A 12,119-nucleotide genomic window follows, 5' to 3' on the forward strand; every position below is an offset into this window, starting at 1 on the left:
ATAACAGTGCAAATAAACTGTTCTTAATTTGTCTGGGGACCCCCCCTCAAGGACCCTTGGGGTTTCCCGGACCCCCCTCAAGGACCCTTGGGGTTTCCCGGACACCACTTTATGAACCTCTGTTTATATTTATTTTAATCAACACAACACCAGTGGTCCACTGGTCTAGTGATGATATTTATTTATACACATAATACTATTTATATATTGCTCTTAACCCTTTTGACTTCTGAAAAGACAATTACCTCGGGGGTAAGAGTTAATGAATATGAATATGAAATATTCTAGAGGAGCATCTGGCTCCTGGTTCCGCCGTGGGTTCCGGCCGTCTGATGACGCAAAGTTACATCCGCTCTAGACAGGACCAGAAAACCCAAGGAGTTGATCCTTAGGTTTTACTGAGGTTGTGTGGAGGTTTATTTATTGTCCCTCTTGGAGGTTCAAGGTTAACTTCATTGTCCCTCTTGCGGGAAATTGGTTTGCAGATGCAGATGTTCCTTCAGTTTGTGGTTCCCAAACGTTTTAGCTCGGGACCCAAAAGAGAAATTAGACATTTGTTTTGGGACCCAAACAAGTGAAAATAGCGAATGTACACGTTGCTTTGCGAGCTTGTAGATCTGCTATTTTCACTAGTTCTTAATTATATATTATTTTTAATTTATGGAATTTCTTATTTGTGAGCGCAAATATTTTGATACAATTGTTTTTTAAATGTAAGACATTTTTATTCGAGTTGTGACCACCAAAAATTGGCCCATGACCCACAAATGGGTCCCGACCCACTGTTTGGGAAACAGTGATGGTATTTTTCTCCAGTGTGGACAAGCTGTTGTCTCTTCAGACCTGTCTGACTTAAACTCTTGTCAAAGTTGTCACACGCAGCAAAGGTTGTCGGGATCAGGAATCAAACCTGAGACACGCTGTCATGTCAGGCTTGGATTACCAGCCTAGGTGCCTGGGCCGTTGAATAACTTATTTTTTTTGCGTGTTTTGGTATTTATTGTGCAGAATGCATTTACTGCTGTCCTCTGCCACGTCCAAAGCCACCCCAGCCACCCCTGAACTGGAAGTCCGTGGCTGCTCCGGCTCCTGCCTCTGCCTTCTTGTCGCCACCAGGGGGCGCAGCAGAGCGCCGGTACGTGTCTCTGTCGGACTCTCCGCGGTTAAAGCGGCCGGCTCTCTCTCCTCCCTCGGCGCCCCTGGGCTTGGGCCTGGCGGTCTCGGAGGGGCGGTTGGAGCGACGCAGCGTGGACGGTACGATCTCGGCGGGCAGGTGGAGGAACTCCCTCAGGTACTGGATGCCCTCGTCGGTGAGGTACCAGTAGAAATGGCGCCAGGAGAACGTCTCCTTGACGAACCCGCGTGACTTCAGGGATTGCATTGTCTTCATCACGTGGAGGTTGGGTACGTTCTTGTCGGCCAGGTCGGGATGCTTGGCCAGGTGCACGTCCTTCATAGCGACTACCACCCCGTCTTTAAAGAGGAGCTCATAGATTGCTTTGCGGTTTTCCTTTGGCATCAGCATCTTCCTTGGCTTGTCTTACAATCTCTGTTCTTGAAGTCTGGGACACTCTTAGTAGTTCACTCGGTACTGAACTTTGCACTCTTGTGTGGCCCTCTTTAAGCTGAGATACCTCCACGCTTGTGTCATCAGTAGGACATCGGTCGTGCCCAAATATGGAGTTCCCTTGTTCAGTCATGCCCAAATATGGGGTTTCCATGTCAGTTGTGCCCAAATATGGAGACCCAGCCATGGTGTGTCAGAAATAACATTGAGTAACCATGACAACATTTTGGGCGGGAACCCTTTTTTGTGTTTTAAGCATTATGTTATGCTTTAGCTATTGAAAAATAGCAGATCTACAAGCTCATAGCGCTGAGAGTGCCGCGCTATGAGCTTGTAGGTCTGCTATTTTTGAAAAATCGTGAAAATGTGGTGCAAAGCTTTGAATATATTCTTTCAGAGCCAACGTTTTTAAGCTGGAGACCAGTCTATGATGTCATGCATTCGGAACGCATTCTCCTTCGGTTATGCAGTACAATATTTTAACAAATACTGTACACTTTTTTGAAAAAACTTCTTCCTTATATTATAAAACCTGATGATCATGTTTTAGGGTGGAGAAAAAAAGCCATGGCACTCCATCTTTAACCACATCAGATCTATGTTTTTACACCTGCTAAATTATACTTTTGACGTAGCTTATGGTATAACAGGCAATAGAAAACAACATGGAACTCATTTTCATTGAAAAACGGTGTACATGGTGACTATAACTATAATCTACCTGATCTTGAGGCCTACACAATCGGGGGGAAAAAAAAAATATATATATATATATATATAGTTTATATATATATATATATATATTTTTTATATATATTTTTTTCTTTTTCTTTTCTTATCAACTAGTCAACTAGTACCAGCAAGGTCGACTAGTGGATTTACTAGTCGACTAGTAAACTAGTCGACTAGTTGCTTAATGCCCTAGTATCTACAGTATCTACCAGTCTCAAGGTGCAGGGGCAACATCCCAGAATGAAGTTGGGCAAGGTCTAAAACAAGGCCAAACGAAGCGACTATCAGTTAGTTTAAACCCTTACATTTCATGCTCTACACAAGCTTAGAGCTTGTAGATCTGCTATTTCCCCAAAAATATTGAAGACAGTGAAATCTAACACTTGTAATATCTTAGAAACATTTTAAATACAGAAATCTTGTATTGGGGCATGGGGATTGTGGCACAAAATATGTTCAGATGGCGATCCGCGTAAAACAATATATTAATTTGGTGGTCCTTGACATGAAAATGTTTGTCAAATTAGGAAGCTGCAATTAAGACCAAAATGGACACTTTAGATAGACCAATAGTTACACGTGGCATTGCAGAAGAACAAGCCCAAAAGTTGCTTATAATAAGCAGAACTGGCAACACTGGTGTGTGTCTATGTTATTCCCTCTCTGGATAAGCTGCATTTCCTGTGAGACATCATTGTCTCCCGCAGGGGACACACACACAACAGCAGAGGTTAGGGTCAGGGGACACACACACAACAGCAGAGGTTAGGGTCAGGTCAGGTGCGCACACGCCTGCACGTAGCTCTGGTCCATAGCTCTAATGCGTTTCATTTAGACTAGAGCTATGTTACTCTCAACTTCCGCCGCTCGCATTAATGCAGACCAGCCTCTCCTCTTTAGCGTGAATAAAAATAACGTTTTTGCTACTCACCAAAACAAAGGCGGGTTGTGTCATTAGAAAGCCTACTTTCCTTAGTGGACGCACTCTGAGCCCCCCCCCCCCCCCCCCCCCCCCCCCCCACCACACGTATAAACGGTACTTTTTGGCCAAAAGGGGATTTTGTTTCCACCGGAAGAAAAATACTTGTAGTTACTCCACTGCGCCTTCTACCGATATTGCCCAGAGAATTGCCCCATAGAGAATATTTTTCCTCTGGTCAAAAAGTTCAGTTTATACGTGTGGTGGGGGGCTCAGAGTGCGTCCACTAAGGAAAGTAGGCTTTCTAATGACACAACCCGCCTTTGTTTTGGTGAGTAGCAAAAACGTTATTTTTATTTACGCTAAAGAGGAGAGGCTGGTCTGCATTCATGCGAGCGGCGGAAGTTGAGAGTAACATAGCTCTAAATTAAACGCATTAGAGCTTGTATGGACCAGAGCTAGCCTGCACGTACGCACGTATAGTTGAATTTGACAACTAGACCATTGGTTACCAAAGTGAGGTCCGGGGACCCCCAGGGGTACCTCTCTGAGTTACAGACCCATAATGGTCCATTTGGTTCCAAACTATAATTTAGCTGGGTCCCCCCCATGTGGGTAAACTAGAGTCCCTCAGTTTTATGGGCCGATCGACAAGCTCACAATACGACGCAACTCGTGGCTTTGTGAGCTTGTCGATTTGCCATTTTCAGGGAATCCTTCGCCACAATATACACTACTGTACATACAGTAAGGCCCTTTGTTTTCTTTTATTCTATATTTAGGACAATAGTGGTCCATTGAGCTATATGAAGTGGTGTGTGTGTGTGTGTGTGTGTGTGTGTGTGTGTGTGTGTGTGTGTGTGTGTGTGTGTGTGTGTGTGTGTGTGTGCGTGTGCGTGCATGTGCGTGTATGTATGCGTGTATGTGCGCGTGCAAGGAATGAGTGTGAGTAAAGAACGAGGAAGGACGAAAGCTACTCTCTTCCTCTGCTTATCCTGTAACTACTTCCTCCTCTCCTCTCTCCTTATACAACCCCCCCTCCCCCCCGCCACACACACACACACACACACACACACACACACACACACACACACACACACACACACACACACACACACACACACACACACACACACACACACACACACACACACACACACAGTTTAAAAATAACCCATTGTTGCACCAACACAAAGGGACAAGAGGAGGACATTCAGAGATCTGAGGGGACACAGCCAACAGAGGAGGACATTCAGAGATCTGAGGGGACACAGCCAACAGAGGAGGACATTCAGAGATCTGAGGGGACACAGCCAACAGAGGAGGACATTCAGAGATCTGAGGGGACACAGGAGGACACAGGAGGACATTCAGAGATCTGAGGGGACACAGCCAACAGAGGAGGACAATCAGAGATCTGAGGGGACACAGCCAACATCATGATGGCCTTTTGATTTAGAAATGACACCGTTTTATAGACTCCTTTCACACTTGCACTGAAAGCCGTAAATCCACTGCCAATATTCCATTATGTTAACACTAGAACACTGTCTAGAAGCTTGCACACTCACGTCTAATGCCACGCGTCGTGGCAGTGTGCGACCTGAGTGAGACACACACAAACTGTACATTTTGAACAAAGGCAGACAGCGATTTATCGTTGGCCACTGAGCGTGTTTTTTCCGTGCTGAGCAGGTTGTGTGGGACTCTGTAATGGGTCCATCACATCACAGAAACACTGAGCAGGTTGTGTGGGACTCTGTAATGGGTCCATCACATCACAGAAACACTGAGCAGGTTGTGTGGGACTCTGTAATCACATCACATCACAGAAACACTGAGCAGGTTGTGTGGGACTCTGTAATGGGTCCATCACATCACAGAAACACTGAGCAGGTTGTGTGGGACTCTGTAATCACATCACATCACATCACAGAAACACTGAGCAGGGTGTGTGGGACTCTGTAATGGGTCCATCACATCACAGAAACACTGAGCAGGGTGTGTGGGACTCTGTAATGGGTCCATCACATCACAGAAACACTGAGCAGGTTGTGTGGGACTCTGTAATGGGTCCATCACATCACAGAAACACTGAGCAGGTTGTGTGGGACTCTGTAATGGGTCCATCACATCACAGAAACACTGAGCAGGGTGTGTGGGACTCTGTAATGGGTCCATCACATCACAGAAACACTGAGCAGGTTGTGTGGGACTCTGTAATGGGTCCATCACATCACAGAAACACTGAGCAGGTTGTGTGGGACTCTGTAATGGGTCCATCACATCACAGAAACACTGAGCAGGGTGTGTGGGACTCTGTAATGGGTCCATCACATCACAGAAACACTGAGCAGGGTGTGTGGGACTCTGTAATGGGTCCATCACATCACAGAAACACTGAGCAGGGTGTGTGGGACTCTGTAATGGGTCCATCACATCACAGAAACACTGAGCAGGTTGTGTGGGACTCTGTAATGGGTCCATCACATCACAGAAACACTGAGCAGGTTGTGTGGGACTCTGTAATGGGTCCATCACATCACAGAAACACTGAGCAGGGTGTGTGGGACTCTGTAATGGGTCCATCACATCACAGAAACACTGAGCAGGTTGTGTGGGACTCTGTAATGGGTCCATCACATCACAGAAACACTGAGCAGGTTGTGTGGGACTCTGTAATGGGTCCATCACATCACAGAAACACTGAGCAGGGTGTGTGGGACTCTGTAATGGGTCCATCACATCACAGAAACACTGAGCAGGGTGTGTGGGACTCTGTAATGGGTCCATCACATCACAGAAACACTGAGCAGGGTGTGTGGGACTCTGTAATCACATCACATCACAGAAACACTGAGCAGGGTGTGTGGGACTCTGTAATGGGTCCATCACATCACAGAAACACTGAGCAGGTTGTGTGGGACTCTGTAATGGGTCCATCACATCACAGAAACACTGAGCAGGGTGTGTGGGCGCTCTGTAATGGGTCCATCACATCACAGAAACACTGAGCAGGGTGTGTGGGCGCTCTGTAATGGGTCCATCACATCACAGAAACACTGAGCCGGTTGTGTGGGCGCTCTGTAATGGGTCCATCACATCACAGAAACACTGAGCCGGTTGTGTGGGACTCTGTAATGGGTCCATCACATCACAGAAACACTGAGCAGGTTGTGTGGGCGCTCTGTAATGGGTCCATCACATCACAGAAACACTGAGCAGGGTGTGTGGGACTCTGTAATGCTGGTGTCCCCCCCTGACCCCCCCTTTATCCTCACTCCACCCCCACTCAGAGTGGAATGGACTGACTTGTGCTCTGAACTGATCACTTGAACTCTCTTGCACTTTATTTTATTCACTATTCTTTGCACTGTCTTGTCCTGTTTTGCACTTGTCCTAATGTTGTAACTGCACTCTGCTGTCCACCAAACCAAATTCCTAACATGTTTACATGTCATGGCAATAAAGTCTTCTGATTCTGATTCTGATTCTAATGGGTCCATCACATCACAGAAACACTGAGCAGGTTGTGTGGGACTCTGTAATGGGTCCATCACATCACAGAAACACTGAGCAGGGTGTGTGGGACTCTGTAATGGGTCCATCACATCACAGAAACACTGAGCAGGTTGTGTGGGACTCTGTAATGGGTCCATCACATCACAGAAACACTGAGCAGGTTGTGTGGGACTCTGTAATGGGTCCATCACATCACAGAAACACTGAGCAGGGTGTGTGGGCGCTCTGTAATGGGTCCATCACATCACAGAAACACTGAGCAGGTTGTGTGGGACTCTGTAATGGGTCCATCACATCACAGAAACACTGAGCAGGGTGTGTGGGCGCTCTGTAATGGGTCCATCACATCACAGAAACACTGAGCAGGGTGTGTGGGACTCTGTAATGGGTCCATCACATCACAGAAACACTGAGCAGGTTGTGTGGGACTCTGTAATGGGTCCATCACATCACAGAAACACTGAGCAGGGTGTGTGGGACTCTGTAATGGGTCCATCACATCACAGAAACACTGAGCAGGGTGTGTGGGCGCTCTGTAATGGGTCCATCACATCACAGAAACACTGAGCAGGGTGTGTGGGACTCTGTAATGGGTCCATCACATCACAGAAACACTGAGCAGGGTGTGTGGGCGCTCTGTAATGGGTCCATCACATCACAGAAACACTGAGCAGGGTGTGTGGGACTCTGTAATGGGTCCATCACATCACAGAAACACTGAGCAGGGTGTGTGGGACTCTGTAATGGGTCCATCACATCACTGAGCAGGTTGTGTGGGCGCTCTGTAATGGGTCCATCACATCACAGAAACACTGAGCAGGTTGTGTGGGACTCTGTAATGGGTCTATCACATCACAGAAACACTGAGCAGGTTGTGTGGGACTCTGTAATGGGTCCATCACATCACAGAAACACTGAGCAGGGTGTGTGGGACTCTGTAATGGGTCCATCACATCACAGAAACACTGAGCAGGTTGTGTGGGACTCTGTAATGGGTCCATCACATCACAGAAACACTGAGCAGGGTGTGTGGGACTCTGTAATGGGTCCATCCCATCACAGAAACACTGAGCAGGGTGTGTGGGCGCTCTGTAATGGGTCCATCCCATCACAGAAACACTGAGCAGGTTGTGTGGGACTCTGTAATGGGTCCATCACATCACAGAAACACTGAGCAGGGTGTGTGGGCGCTCTGTAATGGGTCCATCACATCACAGAAACACTGAGCAGGGTGTGTGGGCGCTCTGTAATGGGTCCATCCCATCACAGAAACACTGAGCAGGTTGTGTGGGACTCTGTAATGGGTCCATCACATCACAGAAACACTGAGCAGGGTGTGTGGGACTCTGTAATGGGTCCATCACATCACAGAAACACTGAGCAGGTTGTGTGGGACTCTGTAATGGGTCCATCACATCACAGAAACACTGAGCAGGTTGTGTGGGACTCTGTAATGGGTCCATCACATCACAGACACACTGAGCAGGTTGTGTGGGACTCTGTAATGGGTCCATCCCATCACAGACACACTGAGCAGGTTGTGTGGGACTCTGTAATGGGTCCATCACATCACAGAAACACTGAGCAGGTTGTGTGGGACTCTGTAATGGGTCCATCACATCACAGAAACACTGAGCAGGGTGTGTGGGACTCTGTAATGGGTCCATCACATCACAGAAACACTGAGCAGGTTGTGTGGGACTCTGTAATGGGTCCATCACATCACAGAAACACTGAGCAGGTTGTGTGGGACTCTGTAATGGGTCCATCACATCACAGAAACACTGAGCAGGTTGTGTGGGACTCTGTAATGGGTCCATCACATCACAGAAACACTGAGCAGGTTGTGTGGGACTCTGTAATGGGTCCATCACATCACAGAAACACTGAGCAGGTTGTGTGGGACTCTGTAATGGGTCCATCACATCACAGAAACACTGAGCAGGGTGTGTGGGACTCTGTAATCACATCACATCACAGAAACACTGAGCAGGTTGTGTGGGACTCTGTAATGGGTCCATCACATCACAGAAACACTGAGCAGGGTGTGTGGGCGCTCTGTAATGGGTCCATCACATCACAGAAACACTGAGCAGGGTGTGTGGGACTCTGTAATCACATCACATCACAGAAACACTGAGCAGGGCTTGTGGGACTCTGTAATCACATCACATCACAGAAACACTGAGCAGGGTGTGTGGGACTCTGTAATGGGTCCATCACATCACAGAAACACTGAGCAGGTTGTGTGGGACTCTGTAATGGGTCCATCACATCACAGAAACACTGAGCAGGTTGTGTGGGACTCTGTAATGGGTCCATCACATCACAGAAACACTGAGCAGGGTGTGTGGGCGCTCTGTAATGGGTCCATCACATCACTGAGCAGGGTGTGTGGGACTCTGTAATGGGTCCATCACATCACAGAAACACTGAGCAGGTTGTGTGGGCGCTCTGTAATGGGTCCATCACATCACAGACAGGGAAACTGTGAACACCCACAAAGCTGGGTTGAAATCGCAAAGGTAAAGTCAGTGACGTATCGCGGCCACAAAGCATAGGCGTGAGCGGCAAATACTCTGCATAGTTACGTCACGGTCTATGACTTGGCCAACCGATCCGCACACAAAGTGTGCTCTTTTAAAAAAAAAAGAGCAAATCTAGAAGCTCACAATGCATCACATTGTGAGCTTGTACATCTGCTATTTTCAAATGTTCGAAACTTTTTAATAGGGCTGAAGTGGGTAATGTAGGTTCGGTCAGGACAACTCAAGAATGGATGGAATATATATTTATTGAATATCCATCCATCCATCTTGAACCGCTTATCCGTAGTCGGGTCGCGGGGGCAACAGCTCCACCAGAGTGCTCCAGACTTCCCTCTCCAGAGCAACATTAGTGACTTCCTCATGGGGGATTCCGAGACGTTCCAAGGCCAGTGAGTCGATTTCGTCGTATTTCCTCCAACTAAGCCTTGGTCTGCCCCGGGGTCTCCTCCCAGTGGGACGTGTGTCGAGGACCTCCCTAGGGAGGCGCCCGAGAGGCATCCTAACCAGATGCCCGAACCACCTCAGCTGACTCCTTTCCAGGCGAAGGAGCAGCGGTTCTACTCTGGTATTGAATATAAAATGAGCAATATATTTATTATGGTTTGGCGATGTATTGGATCTGCTTTTTAGGTACTCTGATCAAGCGCATCAGTCCCGACCATAGGGACTCCGAATCCCCCGTACCTAAACAGTAGATCCACAACGACAGGTGGTAGCTGGGGTGGAGGAGGGTGAGCAGCAAAGGTTTAAGCAGTATCTTATTTTGTATTAATAATCAAAATCTACATGTCACTAAAGTTTGTCAAATAATTGTGGTGGAGTAAAAGTCAAAAGACATCTGCTGAGATGCAGACAGTGGAGTAGAAGAACAAGTATTGGAAATTGGAAATACTCAAGTGTAACAGTACGTATAGTGTAAGTAAATGTAGTAGAGTGTGCAGAGTGTGACTCTGAGAGTGTACCCACTTTAACCCATTCTGGTGTTAGCATTATGTTATGCTTTAGCTGTTGAAAAATAGCAGATCTACAAGCTCATAGCGCGCCACCGAGTGGCGCGCTACGAGCTTGTAGGTCTGCTATTTTTGAAAAACGACTGACATAGAAACATAACTTTTTCAGAAAACTGTCAGGATGTAGAAGACATTTTTAGAATCTGATCTCAGGTCAAACACAGGAGTTAACTGTGTCTGAACTGAACTTCAACCAGTTTCTAGCCTGTTGCTGAATTTGGCTCATAGTCATACTCAAATACTTAAGTCCAGTAAATCAGTGCAAGAGTCACTCCGCTAGTGTGCATTGTTTGTTTGTAGTGTGTGTCCTAACAGAGGCCCTGGCTGTCCATGTATGAGTTATTATATACTTGCTTATTTTCCCATCGCCGGATCCAGAAATAGATTGTCCAGCTTGGAGCTAGGCCAATAAGGACATACTGGTTTTTTGTTTTTTTATGCCCCTGGGGCAGTGGAAGCAGAACGGATAGTACAGAATACACGCACGCACGCACGCACGCACGCACGCACGCACGCACGCACGCACGCACGCACGCACGCACGCACGCACGCACGCACGCACGCACGCACGCACGCACGCACGCATACAGATTTCCTAGCATTTGAAAATTCCCCCCCTCTTTGTATGTGGATGAACAGAGTGTGTGACTGTGTTATACGTATATGTACAGATATGTGTCATTGTGTATGTGATATGTAGATGTATGTGTGTAGTGTATGTGTGTAGTGTATGTGATATGTAGATGTATGTGTGTAGTGTATGTGTGTAGTGTATGTGATATGTAGATTTATGTGTGTAGTGTATGTGTGTAGTGTATGTGATATGTAGATGTATGTGTGTAGTGTATGTGTGTAGTGTATGTGATATGTAGATGTATGTGTGTAGTGTATGTGTGTAGTGTATGTGATATGTAGATTTATGTGTGTAGTGTATGTGTGTAGTGTATGTGATATGTAGATGTATGTGTGTAGTGTATGTGTGTAGTGTATGTGATATGTAGATTTTAGGCAATGTTATGTATGTGTCACCATTGTGCCACTATTGAAGGACAAAACTATTGCATATTGTCCAAATGTATTTAACATTTTATATAAATGCGTTAAGAAAACAAATCTAAAATCATCACGACTGCCTGAATAATTTGACATATTGACAAACAGGGTGGCATGCTGTACTTAGGATCACAATAATCCAAGCTTCCCCGTTGCCATTAGCAACATGGCAGCTTCACCTTCACACCTCTCATCGCATTGAAGCCGCGCACACACACACACACACACACACACACACACACACACACACACACACACACACACACACACACGCACACGCACACGCACACACACACACAACCCTAAAATAAACCGGGAGCAATTTTAGGGGAGTGGGGTGCGCTTGACACTTGGCTGTGTTGCAAAAGTAGAAGGCAAAGCAGCTATTAATATGCTGACAGCTGCCCAGTGAGACCAGCCTGTTCCAGGCTGATACTCATTGTGACACCGTGAATGAGCCACTGGTTCAGGGGTCAACACATCAGCAATGTGACGTGTTGTGAGCTTGCCTTGTAGATCTGCTATTTTATCTACTTTGGGGGAAAAAAAGGGAAATGTATTGTTAATGTCATTGTATGGCGTTGTTGCACAAAAGTCACATTGTGACAAAGTGTGTGCTTATGGATCTGCTACCTTTCTTTCCCTTTGTTTTTGAATATTTTCACCTACAATGGCATGCCCAAAATAGTGCCCATGTGTCTGTGGGTTTAAAGATTCAATTAGGGGGAATAATAAAAGAAACAAACAGAACAATGTCTGATGAAACA

At 46.6% G+C, this 12,119-nt stretch overlaps 1 protein-coding gene across 1 annotated transcript; it reads right to left on the bottom strand.

Annotated features, from left to right (window-relative positions):
• Positions 1 to 1,015: 1,015 nt before the first annotated feature.
• Positions 1,016 to 1,525, bottom strand: LOC306942093 (small ribosomal subunit protein eS10-like; the record flags this gene model as incomplete). Its single annotated transcript, XM_079527804.1, has 1 exon — positions 1,016 to 1,525. One exon carries the CDS (start codon positions 1,523 to 1,525, stop codon positions 1,016 to 1,018), a length of 510 nt encoding a protein of 169 aa, XP_079383930.1.
• Between the last annotated feature and the right edge of the window lie 10,594 nt (positions 1,526 to 12,119).

Source organism: Electrona antarctica (genome assembly GCF_951216825.1).
Source record: "Electrona antarctica genome assembly, chromosome: 2".
Taxonomy (NCBI): domain Eukaryota; kingdom Metazoa; phylum Chordata; class Actinopteri; order Myctophiformes; family Myctophidae; genus Electrona; species Electrona antarctica.